This window comes from Haliotis rubra, unplaced genomic scaffold (assembly GCF_003918875.1).
Source record: "Haliotis rubra isolate DU_JTF1 unplaced genomic scaffold, ASM391887v1 Scf20, whole genome shotgun sequence".
Classification (NCBI taxonomy): domain Eukaryota; kingdom Metazoa; phylum Mollusca; class Gastropoda; order Lepetellida; family Haliotidae; genus Haliotis; species Haliotis rubra.
In genome coordinates this window covers 1,995,273-2,015,185 of record NW_025766003.1, presented here as the reverse complement: position 1 = coordinate 2,015,185, position 19,913 = coordinate 1,995,273, and the positions used below count along the sequence as shown (strand labels likewise).

Genomic DNA, 19,913 nt, shown 5'->3' with positions numbered 1-19,913 from the left:
ATACACGATAACAAACTTGGTATACTTTCTTCTGCCCTTCAGTTTATTTAACACGATTTACATGAATAGAATATCATGAGTTGACTGAATCTGAAAATGCAACCATTCTAACTAAACTCTAAACATAATAACTAAAATATGTCTGAAAACATGAAACCCTGTAATCTCTGAAACCAATGGCTCAGATGGAACAACACCCCAGCCAGACTATAACCCTGTTTGCCCACATTGTCCCAGAACCAAACCTATCTCAGCTGTTGTACAGCTGGCACTAAGCCTGGGGTACAGGGTGCTGTTGTACAAACCTACCTCTGCGCTAAGTCTGTCATAAATCTGTGGGAGTTACAATCACCTCGTATCCATGAAGATCCGGGTTAGAATTTTGTCTTCAGCAACCCATGCTTGTCGTAAGAGGCGACTAACAGGATCGGTGACTTGGTTGACACATGTCATCATATCCCAACTGCATAGATCGTTGCTCATGCTGTTGATCACTGGATTGTTTAGTCCAGACTCGATTATTTAAAGATCAGCACCATATAGCTGGAATATTGCTGAGTGTGGTGTAAAATTAAACTCACTCACTCACTACAATCACCTCAGCGCGCTAGATAACTTTGTACAACGGCACCCAGGGCAATAACTCTGTATTTCAGTTGTTGGTAGGTTTAAAGACATATTTGATGATACAGATGAGGACATTTGTATACATCACACTCCGGCACAGAGATGACTAACATAACATCACTGCAACAGGCTAATTTGCATATCACGTGACCAGACTTTTCTCTTGTTTGTAAACAAACGCGCATATTCATAATAAGAAGAGACTGGACTCACAAAAGCTTTTCGGTGCTCTCTTCATATTGTTTTACATTGTTACATATATATTCTTCCACAACTGCGACAGTAAGGTCTATGACAGTACATATTTAGATATCAAACTGGCTGCATCGTTTGCTCTCCATCAGCTTCGATGATAGCACGTGGAGCCGTACAACCTATGTAAACAAAGAATTGCTACGCAAATAGAAATAGTGTTACATGTTTTTGGATATTTTCTCAGTGAAACTAAACCATTCTATTAAAGATGTTTAGTTAGATGTGTAGACTCGTCAAAAATAAAAGAGTAAAAGAAATCTGTACATGATATTGAATGGACATTGCAAGATGTGACGAATCTTCATATTTTTCTGGCCTGTGGCAGAGGTACTATGCTGGCTTGCCGCATGGAACTCTGGGTAAGAGAGTGTTGTATACATCTGTCAACTCATCCTTGTTGAACTGCACTAAATAACATCAGCATCTCTTTGCTCCTACCTTGAGGATTCTGCTCTGAGTGTAGACATAGGGAACGCCAAACATGATGACAGCTCGGCCAAAATGGTGGTCTGGAAAAAATACATAAAGATGAAAAGAGATTTGAGGGTGGTAGATCTGACTGGATAGGGATAGAAGGAGAGACAGCTATGAATTTTAGTTTTGAAAAAGATTTATTAAATTAAACAGAGATTTGAGAGTTCAATTTAAAGGGGGATGGAGGGAGATACAGCTTTGAATTTTAGGTATGAACATAATATGTTCCATACATATATTTATATATACTCTGAAAAAATAATAGGAGACACTTGGAAATATTTTACAAACTGTAAGAGATATTAGTTCCTAGTAAAAGATGTATGATAATGAATGAATAGGGAATTCATTACAGCCAGTTGTGAAGTATGACAGTAGATCTTATGATTGCCAATATTCTTGAAGGATGATAGGGGTAAGATTGAAATTTCAAAGATTTTGATCAGTAACATGTAATTCTACTTAAAAGTGTCAAATATTTATTCATATGAACTTATGACAATTTAAGGGAGTCTGTCCCAATCCTCCTGCAGTGTGTGTCCAACTTCGGACAACTGGTCCGTGGCCTACGATGCACACGGCTTCCAATTACCCAGTATATTCCAGACAGAAATATATGCAAACATCTCAGCCACTAGACAACCCCCACCACCTTGAAATATTTCTGGGAGCACCTTATAACAAATTAATAAATAATAATAATATAATGGCTATTCATAAAGCACCCGTTTCCACGCAACTGTGCATGCTGAAAGCGCTAACTCATTATTACCCCAGATTATCCAAGCTGCCTGTGAGGTGCTTGAAGGTTAACAGTCATATGACTTATTCCACCGGGTACCCATTCACTGCTGGTTGAACAGAGGCAATTCATGAACAAACTCACTTTCCTAAGGTGAAACCACATGTGTGCTAGGACTGAAGTCCCAGGAACTTTCAGGAGTCAAGCTGCCAGACACGGTCACCCATCCAAGGACTCTCCGTGACCAACGGCTCTATGCACAGGACCACACACCACCACATTGTATGGCATTTAGGCATCTATGAATCTTGAGAAACATACTCACCAAAGTCTATTCCCTCTGAAACCTTTCCTCTGGCTACTGACAACAGCACAGCTCCTCGACCATTCTCACAGGCCTGATACGTAAAAACACTCTGTCAAATCTTCACAGAAAATCTGTGTTTTATTTCCTACTGGAGAGCATAATAAACATAAAAAAGCGATCTTATAATCTGTGAGGTCAAGGTCACATCTATTTGCAATCATTTTTATTGTAATGGACATATCATAGACTTAACATGTAAATACAATTGAAATTAAAAACATCTTATCTTAAAAACATGTTATCTCTAATTCATTTATGAGTGAGTGAGTGAGTGAGTGGGTGGCTGGGTCTGGGTGAGTGAGTTGGGTTTTACGCCATTTTTAGCAATATTCCAGCAAATATCACGGTGGGAGACACAAGAAATGGGCTTCACACATTATATCCATGTGGGGAATCGAACCCAAGTCTTCAGCTTGACGAGCAAACGCCTAAAGCACTAGGCTATCCCACTGTCCAAATTCATTTATGAAATATTGCTATAAATTAATATTGGTGATGACAAGTGCTACAAAACAACATTTCAAACAAATATTTCTTTCAGGAATGAGACTGCTGAAATCAGCAGAAATCATATCATTATTGCTACTTTGGGATGGTTAACTTTCAGCACTACGACATTCATAAGCCTAAGGTAAACTATAGAATTATGACAGGTCGTAACATTATGAATGCTTCGTGGAGCTGGACCCTGATCTGTGAATGTAGTGAGTAAAACATGCTACAGAACAACTTCTTTGGATGGTTCTGTTAGAACAAATCCCCCCACCTTCTGATAGTTCAGCAGAGCTAGTGACGTCTCCGCAGCGTCCTGTGTCTCGATGAACAGCAGCTTGTGCTTCTGAACCTGGTCTATGATGCCCTGCAAGATGTAGATGATATATCCATGCAACTCATCTCAATAACAATGTCAAAAGTTTGATATCAGATAACCCTCTTGGGGAATAAAATGGCATCTCAATCACAGACACAAAACAAGTTAAACAAGATAGAAATAAACATATTACACTAGAAATGTCCATTGTTTAACCTATATTTAACACATTATGATGCCATGCTACTTTGGATGCAATTAAATTCACTGCCTATAATGAGTGTGGTTTGTTCAAGTAGAACTGACCTATCTGTAGATCATTACTTACAGTTGTAGAGAAGTTATATTTTGACCACAACATGGCAGAAGTCAATCAAAGAAAATTGATGATTCCTGAAGTAGAATCAACAATTTTCATGATTTCTCGACTCTGGGACTTTTGAGCTGCTCTGTTAATATACTGGTTTTCCAAAAACATCACCTGGCTTGTGTTATTCTGAGATGCAATATCCTGGGTTCTCTCCCTTGACTAGCAATGCACACCCAGCGAGCTGAGTGAGTGGATCTCATGATACTGTATAGACATGCTGTTACTGACACCTGACAATCTTGACAACCCATCAGCTATCACTAACAGTCAATCACTTACAACCAATCATTGGTAATCACTTGCAGGTAATCACTTGTCAACATCACTGGGGTTTTACCAATGGAAGCATAATCCTTGTCTGTTGACAAGTCTATTCTGCTATATAGAGATATCATGACACCTGTTAATGTCATCAGGGATTGTATGATGATGTATTATTCCATCACTGACAAAAATATACTACATACATGATAACAAAAGTCAGTAATTGACTACTGAATATACCAAAAGGTTGATTATTAATACACTACCATCATCAAAGGTCAGAAAGCCCAAACCATACCATTAAAATAATGAATGTTTCAGATGGACATAATACCACAGTTGCATTTACAACTATTCAATGTATATGTTTACTCAGGGCCCAGTTCCTGAAAGCGATCGTAGCGCTAAGGTGATCGTAACGCCCATACTTTAACATAGACTTACGACTGTCGTAGCGCTACGATCGCTTTGAGGAACGGGACCCTGATGTTTAACAAAGTTCAGATGTGGTACTGCTGGCCTCATGGCTAGAATTATAAAATATATCTGCCCATAATCTATAAGAAAAACTTTCCCCTTGCTTTCTGAACATAAAAAGTCAGAGTTCCAAAGCAACATTGTTTACCATTCATGATTCCAGCTGTGTTTTATCAAAGTCTTAAGCTTCCTGGATTCTTCAAGAATGTTCAGAGCTTGATTTTAATGTTTTCAGAAAATGAACATTGTATAAGCCATGACCAATCCTATCCCAGTGCTATAAGTTTCAGCTTCATTCCTCAGAAGGGAAGGAAGACAATTTGTTGCAGCATCTCAAAAACCTTCTGACTGAGCATAAAGTTAAAAAAGGATGATTATCCTGGCCTACTGTACTGTAGTGTTATCACCTATTCATGAAAGAAATAGGCATACAAGCTACAAGCATTTCATTGTCAATTTCAAATACCTGTTTCCATTTACAATTGCACATGCAACTCAACACACACCAAAGAGTTCTGTGCAAGACTTGAGAAGCATGCATGTGATGAAAGCAGGTTACATAACACATGAAAAGAGACAGGCCATTGTCTCACAGCAATCAAGGACACCTGGATATATCACATATAGAGTTTAGCAAAACAATCTTTGCTATCCACTTCTAGCAAAAAGACTGAGCAGGTATGTTTTATGCCCTCCATATTCCAGCATAATAAAGCTAAGGACTATTATAATGGCCTTCAGACATTGGGCAGGCTTTGGGGGATGACAAACCATAAACATAGGCTGTCCTTCATGCAAGAAGAGGCATGTTTACATATTTCTGTTTCTCAGTTTCATGTTACTGATTATTTTCTACTGTAATCTGAGCTGAAGTTTTCTTATAACTTGAGTGCACATATTACATAATTAATTGAAGACATAGCAAGCTCTTGGAAGGTGTAAATTGTGTTAAAATAATTATTTTGAGTATCATTGATATATCAGATAAATATTAAAGCTTAAGGCATGTTTAGTTTGTGAATTAGACATTACTTTAAAAGTGAATTAATAATAAAAACCAAAATAAGTGTGGCTATTATCTCCAAAAACAATTTACATGTCCTATAGAAATAAGATCACTCTTACTGTCAATGATCACAGGATTATCTTCCCATTCTTAATTAACTTCCCTGAAATAAAATGTGTTTAAAGAAGAGTGTCATCAATTTTATCCCTATTGAGGATGAATGTACACTTCATTGACCTTAACAATGACACCAATCACCAGGCACTCTTCACTCAAGTTAGTGAGCTTGGCTTCAGTCCACCTGAGAAGCCCAACCAATCACCTATCATCAGGCAAAGACAAAGACCCAATCAAAGCTGGCACCGAGATCACATGACCAGTAAGTGTCAATAGAGGCAAATATGTATAAGTACTGAACTGCATGCCCAAAAGGGTAAATACAAGCTGACTTACACATTACACATCAGGCCCAGGTCACCAAATTTTCATTATCTGTGTCATGGCTGATTCAAATAGAGGGAAAATGTACCACACCAGTGGTCAGTCTTCGAAAATCCCAGATTTCCTGACTGCCATGGTGGCAGGTACTTATGACATACATGAAGCCAGCCGAAACTTATCACAGCTTCAGGAACAAATGCCGAAAACCAAATGGGTTAGCCACATAGGTGCCTACCAGGACAGACTCCATCACAAGGTTGAAGTGACTTCAACGGATTTGTACGCCCGTCAACCGTACCACCATTCACCCCACGTGAAGCGAGAGGACTGGGGAATGTATCCGCCCTGGTCCGCCCTCTCTCAGTGTCTGCCCATAGACTCACCCCAGCGCCACCAGGAGTATGCTCCAGTCATTGCCTACTACCCCGTGACAGAAGCTCCTGACTGCATGTACGGACGCTGCTCAACTCCGGACATCATCCAGACAGTTCTACAGATGGACTCTCATGATGCGTCTCCGATTGGGAAACAGATGAGCCCTCAAAGCCTCCCACAATCCCCCCCCCATCCCTGGCATCACCTGTGATGAGCCCCTGTGCCTCCATCTGGCGCAGCCCAGGAGGACGAGAGTATATGGACAGTGGATATCTCTCAGAAGACTCTCTACATTCACTGTCATCTTGTGTCTACCAATCAAAGGTGAGTTTCTAGGAGTTCATATATACTAACGTACAGAAAATACGCACCTTCCAATCATGCTTGTCATATTTTTTATATAAATATTATATTTCATATCCTTCACATATCCATATCCATTATGTGCCATTAAAAGACCAAATGCAAAAGTACAATATATTTCAGTACTTTATAATTTGTCCATCGAATATGACCCACTCCTAAGGAGAGTCATATGTTTGGTGACCCTTCCCTTGATTCCCCCACAACAAAGTTCCGAAGCTGAGCACATGACATGTTGTTATGATTAACAACTTTCTTGTATTCTTTTTCATACGACATTCATGTTCGTCCAAAGTCTAAATGCTTTTCAGGAAATTTAGTTCAGAAATTGTTAATACCTCATATTGGCCTCTGAGCAATCTATTTAATTCGGGGCTGTGGGGTAGTCTAGAGGTTAAAGCGCTGGCTCGTCACGCTGAAGACCTGGGTTCGAATCCCCACATTGGTACAATGAGTGAAGCCCATTTCTGGTGTCCCCCGCCGTTATATTGCTGGAATATTGCTAAAAGCGGCGTGAAACCAAACTCAGTCAGTCAGTCTAGATAATTCATTGAATTGTCTTCTGGAAAAATGTTGAAACCCAATAATAGATTGAGCAAACCATTTGGACAACCACCTTTCAGCATTTACATAGTTTATAAACAGGTTTCCCAACCACTGACAATGTTTTCTTCAATCTAGACTATCTATATTTGAAAGCAAACAAATAGGTATTCTTTCCAGTATCTTTCTGTAAACCATTTCCTGATTTCAACGACAAGCAAGTGTTCTTTCAAGTGGGTTTACTGTACTTCCTAATGAAGACATGTAAATGAATTTTAAAAATTATCAACAGGGCAGTGTGTGTGGAATTTGTAAGAATTACAATATGACATGCATCCCAAAGAAATATATCAATGTAGAATACTAAAAGACAGTTAAGGACTCCCTAATTGTTTAATATTACTTTAGTTACAGCAGGTATGACAAATTAATTAGTTATAGGAAAGAATCAGCTGGTCCTTAACCTATTTTTAATAGGATATACCATAACATGTTATTTTCCACATGCCATTCAAAGTATGTATTTCCACAGACTACAGAGACATCGCCCCAGATCCCAAGTTTTGCGTCATCCTTCTTCACGGTGCCATCCAAACAGAAGTCAGAGTCACATGCCTCTAATGGCATCAAACTTGGCACATCCATTAACCAAGCTACACCTAGTTCTACCAGGCTATCACACCATGTTGTGGCAACACCCTCCCATCAACCCTATCCAGCAGTATCCTGTGAGTCAGGTACCCCCATCCAAGTCTCCCAAGTGACATCCAAGATCTCCACTGTGACATCCAAGATCCCCACTGTGACATCCAAGATCTCCACAGTGACATCCAAGATCTCCCCAGCTCATATCAAGCATCCGAAGCAGACGTCACCCTCAATCCCTCCTGTCAACATCCAGTCTACTGAGGTTTCTACATCCGTCGAGAAACTCCCCCTTGTGGCAGCAGACGTCAAACCTCACTGTAAGCCCAGCAAGAGGAAGCGGTCAGGTGCAGATCAAGCAGCAGATGATACAAGCTACAAACGTGGACGACACAATGAGCCCCTGAATCACCGAGCAATCATGATCATGGTGGAGTGGTACAATGCACATGGTGAAAACCCATACCCCAACAAACAGGAGAAACTCAAAATGGCCACCGAGGGAGGTATCACCATGTCGCAGGTGAAGTCCTGGTTTGCAAACAAGCGAAACCGCAGCAACAACACCCGTCCTAAAGTGGAGAAACAGCATTTACAAGAGCGTCTGCTCACCATATGTCATTCACTATCCAAGGAGGGTCTGAGTAAGTCAATGGATAATTCTTTTGTCATTCAACAACTCTCATCCCTCATCAACTCATCACAACAGTAGGGGCAGATAACTCTGATTTATTCATTCTAAATATTTAGATGGGAGATAAATCTAGATCTGTCTGCTTTTAATGAGTGTTGTGCCAATTGAAAATACTGTTTTATATAAGTTCAGGGTTATGTTTAATTTATGGTTATTGTGATATCATATTGCAAGTCTCTCTTGCTCAGTGCTATATATACATAAGTGCTATGTAAATATAATGATGTAAATACATTTGTATATATATGTGTGATATGGCTTCTTATGAAACAGGAACTGTGATTTGCAAACATTGTGATAGCTCTCAAGTTTTTATCTACTGTGATCCAGTCTTAAGTAATTCCTATCATTCTCCAGATCATCGTAAAGTTTTAGTCATGAAACAATGTTTTATAGACATTGTTTTCCGATATTGTGGTGTGTATCATTGCTGAAATGTGTTACACTGAGTTTGCAATAGGTTCTAAGATAACTTGTACTATCGTACATGTACATTTTACTAATACATCATTGTAAAAAGCTTCATACATATTCATTGTGTTGTACAAAATGATATACATAAAGGATTTAAGTTAATGGCATTTTTAACTTATTTCTTAATAAAATCTCATAAACCTCACACGATGGTGTTTGTTTTCCTTCATTGATTTGAATGGATATTTTCTAGACTAAACTTAATATATTTCTATGCTGCTTCTAGCAATATTCCAGCAATATCATGGTGTAGACACCAGAAATAGGCTTCACACATTGCACACGTAGGGAATCGAACCCGGGTCTTCAGCGTGAAGAGGAAGCACTTTTACCACTTGGCTACCCCACTGTCCCTCCAGACAACTCCAACATTAAATTGAATGGATATTTTCTAGACTAAAGGAACATATCGCCACCCAGCAAACAATCATGCAACATACAGGAAGTTTGTTTGCTGTTTAATGACGCACTGTACCACGTAGTGTACAATGTATGGGGAACTATACTTCATGTACTTATTGAGACATCACCGAACTGTTAGTTCATACAGATAACACGCTTGATGATGAATCTTGCTATTGTCATGCTGTTTTTTTAAGTTCTTACTCCTTGGTGACTGAACCATGAAATTGAGCAGAAGAACATAAGTGGTTGTTATACAAGCACTATTAGTTGATGAAATATCCGTGTGTTCCCAGGGGTGGAAATAACCCATTGCCCAAAGTCCGAGTCCAGTGTAGTTTTTCTGTCGGGCAAGTAAATTCATATATCACACTGTACCGGCGTCCAGTTGATTTTCCAATGTTAATTATGTTGTTTATTTAAAAAATTCAACAAGAAAACGGCCGGTATGGTTGAAAAAATTTCAGGGCAAGTGATATCACATGTGCCATTGTACCGGAGTACACAAGCAATTTTAAAGTTATTTCCACCCCTGGTTCCGCTCTGTTTCACATCCCTGGTTCCGCTCTGTTCCACATCCCAATATTCATGTAACTAAGGAAGGCAAATCTGTACTGCAAATAGCTTGCACAGAATGTTTGAATTACCACCATACTGTCGGTCATTTACTGTGCCATATCATTGTGTCAGCTAGTGAGGGGGATATGGGAGTTGATGCAGTTTACGAACAAACAGTGAAACCCACGTGAATGAGCCGACAGACCAGTGATTATAATGAAGGTCTTAATTTTGGTAACTGAAAGATAAAAAAGGTGCCTTAACCCACTCGTTCATTTTTACTATTAATAATTTATTTTTTTTACCATCTGTATTTCCACAGTTTAATACATGTAGAATACATTCACATCAATATACTAAATATATACTTTCACCAATCACCATCATACTGACTGACTGACTGAGTTTGGTTTTACGCCGCTTTCAGCAATATTCCAGCAACATCACGGCGGGGAACACCAGAAATGGGCTTCACACATTGTACCCAAATCACCATCATACAATGAATAGATATCTTTGTGTATGTTTTGCATACCCTGTGTATCCAATAGTGGTAATAATGATTGAATACACTTACAATATGTTTTCTGATGTAATATTTTCAGTAAATAGATTGTGGAAGGATGTCCAGAAGGTAAAGGTGGTGAGGTGAGGTGAAATTGGGTTTAACGTCATGCTTGAGAATATTTCGCTCATATGACGACATGCATGCGTGTGTATGTGTATGTGCTGCTGCTTGTACTAGCCCAGACTGAAGCTGGTTTTATAGTGCTAGCCCACTGAGATACTATGCTGCAGTGAAGCATGAATACCCACTCAGACACAGTATACTGACTTCGAGCCGACCAGTCCTTGTTGTACCGACCATTAATGCTGAGCGCCAGGCAGGGACTAACAAGTACCATATTTTAACGTCTTTTGGTATGACGCGGTCGGGGACAGAGCCCGCGGGCGGACGCTCTAACCAATAAACCACGGAGCCGGCCAGAAGGTAAAGGACTCATTGTTACTGCATGTAGAGTAAGTATAATATTTTGTACACAGTATTTTGATATCTCCCTTACTACATGTTTGAATTACCCCCATACTGTCAGTCATTTACTGTGTCAGCTATGAGAGGGATGCTGGAGTTGATGCAGTTTACAAACAAACAGTGAAACCCACGTGAATCTGCTGACAGACCAGTGATTATAATGAAGGTCTTAGTTTTGTGAGTGAAAGACAAAAACGGTGCCTTAACCCACTCGGTCATTCTTACTATTAATGATAGCCAACTTTGATATAAATATCATTATTAACTTGTGACACTACAGCTCAGTCTTATTCCCCAAATTACACAACATACAAATGTGGTTGTCAACTTTTGTTTGTGCTTGACTGTCGGAACAACACAAGCTGCTGAAAGGTAAATATTAGAGTGAGTGAGTGAGTGAGTTGGGTTTTACGCCGCTTTTAGCAATATTCCAGCAATATCACGGCGGGGGGACACCAGAAATGGGCTTCACACAATGTGCCCATGTGGGGAATCGAACCCGGGCCTTCGGCTTGACGAGCGAACGCTTGAACCACTGGGCTACCCCACAGCCCCTAAATATTAGAGGATTTGATTGCTATCTTGAAAACAATGTTAAAACTGATGTTGGGAATTGGTTTAAATCTCATAATTGATGATTGATTCATAACAACCGATCAATCATCGAAAATAATTGGTTAGCGTCATTTATCAAATATTCCTGACTGTGTGTGTTAATGCACCAAAAATCTAGAAAAAACATGTAGTTCTTTTTTTTTTTTAAATTGCACAAAATGCATGTGCAAATTTAACATCTTTAAAGAATGATTAGTATGGTAGGAACATAAATTTTCTGGAGTCTTTAAGATAAATTCCATCATGACTTGGAATGAGCTTGTCGTGCTTATGAAATGTAACAGACAAAACCAACAAGAAGACAAAGTGATCAATATCCCCCGCAATGGCAAAATACTCTTCATGAATATGTCTACGAGGTATGATTATGTCAAATATTTAGGTGTGTATATAGAAAAGTGGAAGGAGAGTATTGAAAGGTTTTTAAAGTTCTGCTCCAGAAAGGAGCACTACCACCAGTTTCAGTGGAAGTCAAACTTGTTGCCATGGAAACACCAAAAAATATTTTATTCAGAATTCCCAAACTACCAAAAGGCAGCAGTACACCACCAGATCTATCCATGTGCCAAGTTTGGTGAAGAAATATTGAACGGTTTTAAAGTTCTGCTCCGGAAAAGACAAATGTGCACGGTCTGAGTCCATTTTAATACCCCCCGCAAAACGCATTGCGGGGGATACCCATGGGAAAAATATTGTTAATGCAAACAAGTGTTCCAGAATTGTTCGTGTTCGATTATGCTTGGTCGTTTAGTCACTGCGACCAATCTTCGATTATTTCAATTAATCGGACCACCACTAGTTAAAACCAACACCAAAACATAGCTCCTCTTGCAATAAAGAAATTGTTGGGGTGTCCTGAGATCTTTGGTTGGTTGGGTGATTAACGCCGCATTCGGCAATATTCCACCTATCTGTCAGGTCAGTCTGATATCTTTAGAAAGATGCAGACAGGTATCATATCACAGAATAAGGTCTGATTTGAATGAGATCGCTGTGTCACTACAATTATGTGTCAGCTGACCTAGTCATGACCAATCTGTACATATACAGTGAAACCTGCCAACACCAGCACCTGTCTAATCCGTCACACTGTCAAAATCAGCATAACATTTTGGTCCCGCCATTTTACAACGATATTATGATCACTAAAACATTGTCTAATCTGGCACCTGTCTATTCCATATTACGGCATGACTTTCCGGTCCCAACAAGCAATTTTAACTGTAATTAACACTGTCTAAACTGGCATGGGTATGAGCAGTCCAATCAAGGCCCCATAATCCAATACACTAATTAATCCTCTTGGCACTCTAAATAATCAGGAAGTAGTGATTGCGCGTGAATCAAACGCTCTAAGCCGGCATGGGTATGAGCAGTCCAATCAAGGACCCATAATCCTTAATCGCTAGACCCAAATTGTTTTAAGTTGTTGCACAATTACAAAAGATCAAAGGCATTATAGAGATAAAGAGAATGACAAGTGTAAATGGCAGCCATTTTGGAAAATGATCGTCACTGTCTAATCTGGCACCCTGTCTAAACCGGCATTTTATTTCGGTCCCGTGGGGTGCCGGTTTAAACAGGTTTCACTGTACATTCCACCACATCACGTGTTACAGCTAATCCTGGGCTGCAACAAGCACACAGAGGAACAGACGACAAGCCATCTACACACTGCAAACATTGCTACTCACCTGTTCATACCATGCTGCCACAATCGTTTCCTACAAAACAAAAAATATGTATGATCATGATGATGTGCAAAATGGTTGTTGGTTTGTTGTTTAACGCTGCACTCAGCAATATTCCAGCTATATGGCGGCGGTCTGTAAATAATTGAGCCTGGAACAGACAATTAACAGCATGAGCATCGATCTACACAACTGGGATACGATGACATGTGTCACCCAAGTCAGCGAGTCTGACCACCTGATCCCGTTAGTCACCTCTTATGACAAGCATGGGTTGCGGAAGACCAATTGTAACCCGGGTCTTCCTGGGTCTGTGCAAAATGAGATAGCACATTCTGTGACACATAATGCTACATTCACAAATGAGGATAATTAATTCATTGCCAGTTCACATACCATATTATCAAACAAAAAGCAAATGTCTACAAACTTTAGAACCCCAATATCATCTATTGAGTTGTGTTTGAGTGAAAAGTCAATACATTCTTCATGCTTACCATGTAAATATAGCTGGTAAAGAAACATGCTATTCCATCAGGTACAATCACTGACAGCTCCACTAGAAGGTTGCCATAGTTTCTTATCACAGCTGAAACAAATATAATATTCACTAACATTACTTCCTGCAAACTAATCTTTCACACAGACCAGTTGTGAACTAAAGTTATTGTTAATACTTATCCTGAAGCCAGCAAGCCATAACCTGACACAATATACTAGTCATCTACAGTTACTCCTGCTGTAATGGTCAAGCCATAACCCGACACAATTTACTAGTCATCTACAGTTACTCCTGCTGTAATGGTCAAGCCATAACCCGACACAATATACTAGTCAACTACAGTTACTCCTGCTGTAATGGTCAAGCTATAACCCGACACAATATACTAGTCAACTACAGTTACTCCTCCTGTAATGGTCAAGCTATAACCCGACACAATTTACTAGTCATCTACAGTTACTCCTGCTGTAATGGTCAAGCCATAACCCGACACAATGTGCTAGTCAACTACAGTTACTCCTGCTGTAATGGTAAAGGATGCTGATGCACATACCTATGTCTTCCCTAGTCTCGAACTTGGAGCTCATGGCCACTTGATCATTTCCTTTACTGACAATCTTAAAGGAAAAAAGAATGTTTTCTATTAGAGTAATCACCTCAGCTAATAACTGTGGTGGTATTTATTACATTGATGGCAATTTTCTACTGATCCCCTGATTTTATTTCAAATAACAATTCTGTGAATCATCTGAAAACCCCAGTCGAAAAACCCACAATAATATTTCAGCAGAAATTTGATTTTCCTGAAGCCATTCCTGTTAACAACAGGGTAAGGTTCCCCATCCTTCACTGAGAGTTCAGCCATGTAAGTCACACAATCGAACAAGATGAGCTTCCTTTTTTCTACAAAAGTACGCTCTGGTCACTCTTGTCTTGTTATTACCATCCTTCTGTAATTGCTTGTATCATGAATTTGTCTGATCTTATTGTTATGTGTTTGTTCCAGTCAATATATACATCTATGTTGGTCATATATATATACTGAGTCAAAAAAGAAACCTCACAAAATGTAATTTGAAAAATAATGAATAATTTTTCTCTGATGATACATCTATGTATCCGAAATGGGATCCCTGTCTCTCGACTCTAGAAAAACGTCGATCACGTGATCTTCGCATCGTTTGCATTGGCCTCAAGAATTGAAAAAACACTTTTAAACCACAGTTCTAACGGTACTTGAAATGCCACGATTGTCAAATGTGCAACGTGAATGTGCCGTTGGCATGTTGCAAGCGGGAAGATCAGTTACTGACGTCGCAAGAGCAATGGGATGCAGCCGTCGTACTGTGTATGACTTGCGAGGTCGTCTACAACAAACTGGCACCACTTCTGATCGCCCAAGGTCGGGTCGTCCATATGTGACGTCACGAGCAGAAGACCGTCAAATCGTCCTACCTCACCTACATGACAGATTTCTGCTGGCTACACGAACCAGGGCTGAGATGTTTAGAGGTCGACTGTCCTCACAGACCATTTGAAATCGGTTGCGGGCAGCCAATCACCATTCTCGACGTCCATATCGTGGGCCAATATTGACGCCGTTTCATCAACGTCAACGTCTGTTGTGGGCCCAACGTCACCTCCGATGGACCAATAGACTGGAATCGAGTCGTCTTTAGCGATGAATCCAGGTTTACCCTCAGATTCGCGGATGGCAGGCATAGATTCTGGAGACGACATCGTGAACGGTATGCCCAATGTTGTGTACAGGAAGTCGACAGATTCGGGGGCGGAAGTTGCATGGTGTGGGGTGCTTTCTGTGGGAACAACCGTTCCCGACTTCTGGTCATCCGTGGAAACCTCACAGCTGCTGCTTACCGCGACCAGGTGCTCACCCCTGAACTCGTTCCTTTCATGGCGGCTCATGGCCCAGGTCTACAGTTCCAACATGATAATGCTCGGCCGCATACCGCGATATTGACACGAAATTTCCTTCAAAACGTTGGAATCAACGTCATGGACTGGCCATCGAGGTCCCCTGACCTTAATCCAATAGAGCATGTTTGGGATGCACTTGGGAGAAGGCTTCGTAGACTTAGGAACCAACCTCAGAATTTGCAGGGACTTGGCGCTGCCTTGCAAGAACAATGGCGCAGAATCCCCAACCACGTGTTCACAAGCATCAGGCAGTCGATGAGGAGACGGTGTTTGGCAGTGGTGAATGCGCGGGGCGGCCATACACGATATTGAACTGAGACATTTCGCATTTTTATTCTTGTGACTTGACATTCTATATACCCATGTTTTGGAACGGCGGTGTAGCCTAATGGAACTGATTATGGCACTGTCAGTGTATCGAGTACATCACACAGATCTCAGCAATGAAATAATAACAATTTAACCATCTTACCATCTCTTGTTCTTTTATAGTGCCCTGAAGAAAGAATGTGAAGTTTCTTTTTTGACTCAGACATCCCATCCTTGATAATGTTTGAATTAGTAAATATACAGCCTTTCAAATTTGTGTTTTCTTTAGTCTAGTCCAGAGAACTGGTAGAAACTTTTATTTTTAAACAGTTCTCATAATTTGTAACCAAGTATTGTGTGAACAAGACAACAATGTTTACTACGTTCACATTTTCTGTCTGTTCTATTGATTTTGAATTTGTACCAAAATCGATGTAATTCTGACTCAGAATTATAGTTCTCAAATGATACTACTTTATGAGGTCTATGTAAACAATCAAGTTTGGACCAGATAATTCAGTGATCAACAGCATCAACATCGGTCTACACAATTGGGATGAGATGACATGTGTCAACCAAGTCAGCGAGCCTGACCTCCCAATCCCGTTAGTCACCTATTATAATAAGCACGGGTTGCTGGAGAACAATTCTAGCACGGATCTTCACCGGTACCATTGGAATTACTTATCCTCAGCACAATAAAGTTGTCTCAGGATAGCAGACCAGGATGGGTTTCAAAGGCTAACATGTCTGTGTTCTTGCAAGGTGATTCAACACATTTTATAGCTAAAATACATGGAATTATCATGAAACGGCCCTCCCATTATCAGAAATTTGCGGTCCGCTGCAAATGATATTGGACCGCTCAACCTTAACGACGGGCCACAATCAGTTCTGTTGTCAAGTGACGTCATAGTTCGACATTAATTTGCTTTCGACTGGCAGATATTCTGGGTCAAACAAGTCAAAGCAACCCAAATTCCCGCTTCAAATAGCGATAATATTGGCTTTCTTGTTGGTGCTAACCTTAACAATTGCACTATTAAGCCTGTTGATGGACCAAAACCGAACACTGTCATAGTTTGACATGTTGCAGGCTATGGTCTTGTCAAAGGCCAAGGTCGAATATCGTCACTTTCTTTTGTGACGTCACTTGAATTGTTCGATGACGTAATTGCATTCGGGCAGTCAAGCCCGTCGGAAGTTGATTTTGGTAAACTTACAGTCAAATTCCTTCATTGTTTCCTTTTTCGTTTCAACACAAATTCCATGTTTTTAGCAATAATAACGGTAATGCTATTTTTGAGGGCATTATCATTTGCAGAAGCCCTCGGTCTTCTTCAACTGCCCTCCTGTGTCTCAGTAAGGTCAGCTACCAAACTTACCAGAGGGCATATACAGGTTCTGGCTAGGGTCATTGTGAATGTTGCCATGGTTACCGGACGGAAATCTAGAATCTTTGGATACATATCTAGAGGTGACAAGGTCTGCAAAAGAAACAGGTAGCTGGTTTGATTTCTCATCAAGTGTCATTGGCACTGCTTGATTACAGGGTTCAAATACAATTTCAGGGTCACACTTTCTTATCAAAGAATAAGGTTTAACACTGCGTCCATGATTATTCCACTTACATTTCGCCATGTGTGCATGACATATATATCATGCCACAGTCTAAAATGGATACACCACTCAAGGACACAGTATAATGACTTGGAGCTGATTACTTTTTGATTGTTTTGTTATTGTTGTTGTTGTTGTTGTTGTTGTTGAAGGGTAACAACCTTCCTATAATGTCTCTGGAATGATTGCAAAAAAGTATCTTTACAAACATGGCATTGATTTTGGACTCTTCATTTCCTCTTTTCAACAAAGTATTTTTAAAAACACAGCATTGATTTTCATGGCATGATTATGAAGCCTGTGAATAAAGTGGAATCACAGCTCACTTACAGTGATTGTGTCTCTCTGTACAGGCAAAGTATCACCTGGTTTGTACTTAGGAAAATAGAGATCTCGCACCTGAGGTGAGGTGAGGTGAAATTGGGTTTAACGTCGTGCTTGAGAATATTTCGCTCATATGACGACGTGCATGCGTGTGTATGTGTAGGTGCGGCTGCTTGTACTAGCCCAGACTGAAGCTGGTTTTATAGTGCTAGCCCACTGAGATACCATGCCGCAGTGAAGCATGAATACCCCACTCAGACACATTATACTGACTCTGAGCTGACCAGTCCTTGTTGTACCCATTAATGCTGAGCGCCAGGCAGGGACCAACAAGTACCATATTTTAACATGTTTTGGTATGACACGGTCGGGGATCGAACCCGCGACTTTCCGCTCCGGGCAGACGTCTCGCACCTGACACGATTTCTACGTATTCCTCATCTGTTATCTGAGTCTATGCAACAAGTCTATACAGCACAGGAGATGTATATTGGGACTATTTACCCCTGATGTGATGACCACTGTCTGGAATCGGTCAAACACTGGCTTGATGGCTATAGAAGCGTCCATGCAGCTAAAGTACAGGATCGGGTTGTTGATAGTCGGCGTGCGGTCGTCAAAGGGCTCAATGATCAAAACAAATCCTGAATATCATCAATGAAAATCAGTACTGCATTCCTTCATATCAACAGACTAATGATGAGAATGACCTCTATCTAAACACAGATCTTCAAACATGTGTATAAGAACACAATCCACACTGATGTAACAAAATCATAAAAGTCTCTAAATATCCTACCCCACTTTAGTTGCCGATTATGATGAGAATGGAATAAGGGTAATAAGAAATCAGCCATGTTACTCAGCATCAGCCCCCTGACCCACACCAGTCGGCCATTACACCCAGCAATAAACACTGGCACCTACTCATCCCTTGAACTCCAAAATTAATTTGTAAACATGTTGTCAACACTATCTAGTAGTGTTGGGAATTGGTTAAAATCTCACAATTCATGATTGGTTCATTACAACCGATAAAAATTGGTTAGCGTGATTTATCAAATTCTCCTGGTTATGTTTGTTAATGCACAAAAAAATAGAGAAAAACATGTACTTCTTTTCGTGTTTTTTGCAAATTGCACAAAATGCATTTACAAATTTCACATTTTTAAAAGAGGACTAGTATGTTAGGAACATAAATTTCCTGGAATCTCTAAGATAATTTCAATCATGACAAGGAATGAGCTTATAGTACTTGTAGCTTGTAGAAATGTAACAGACAAAACCAACCTTGTGAAAAATGTTGTTAATGCAAACAAGTGTGCCAAAATTGTTTGTGTTCGATTATGAGAAAACATGATCGATTGCTTGGTTGTTTAGTCATTGCGACCAATCTTCGATTATTTCAATTAATCGAACCACCACTACTATCTACACAAATATTATATAAGAATATGATATAATGAGCAAAGATGGACCCACCTTTAGCATAAGTACTGACGAGTGTGGCAAAGTTGGAGAGCAATGTCACTGCAGAGACGTCCTGAGTGTCTGCCAGTTCCAGGGTCCGCATCAACGACTTTAACCTCTCGGCACAAAATCTAGATATGACAAATGAACAACCTATCACACAGCTCTAATTTCTTTTCCATGACAAACAACAAACTGACTCTTGGAACAAATTAAAACAGCTTGTCCTTTCCTTGAGTAGCATATTACAGGTGAGAAAACGAAACAATAATCCTTCATCATATTTATGTAGAATGTCTGTTTTTTTAATATATTTCAAATATTCCAGATCTGGGTCATACAATCCAGTGAGCGATATTGTGAGCAATTATGAGGGTACAATGACCATTCCCTGACCTATTTCAACCCACATTCCGCACAGGCTTCAAAGATCACCAGTACAAGGAATCTGAGATTTAAACTCACAAGATACTGAAAGCATAGTCCTCTAGATCAGCCATCGCTTTGTGGTAATTTAAAAATC

The 19,913-nt window shown here is 40.0% G+C and overlaps 1 protein-coding gene across 1 annotated transcript in view; it reads right to left on the bottom strand.

The window, feature by feature from the left end:
- Nucleotides 1-19,913, bottom strand: part of LOC124275576 (general transcription and DNA repair factor IIH helicase subunit XPD-like) — a 38,064-nt gene that overhangs the window by 5,974 nt on the left and 12,177 nt on the right. Inside the window, 9 exon segments of the mRNA XM_046711166.1 lie at nucleotides 1,321-1,391; nucleotides 2,424-2,496; nucleotides 3,232-3,324; nucleotides 13,231-13,260; nucleotides 13,725-13,816; nucleotides 14,283-14,346; nucleotides 17,362-17,463; nucleotides 18,425-18,564; nucleotides 19,403-19,521. Of these exon segments, the coding sequence (XP_046567122.1) occupies nucleotides 1,321-1,391; nucleotides 2,424-2,496; nucleotides 3,232-3,324; nucleotides 13,231-13,260; nucleotides 13,725-13,816; nucleotides 14,283-14,346; nucleotides 17,362-17,463; nucleotides 18,425-18,564; nucleotides 19,403-19,521 (784 nt within the window).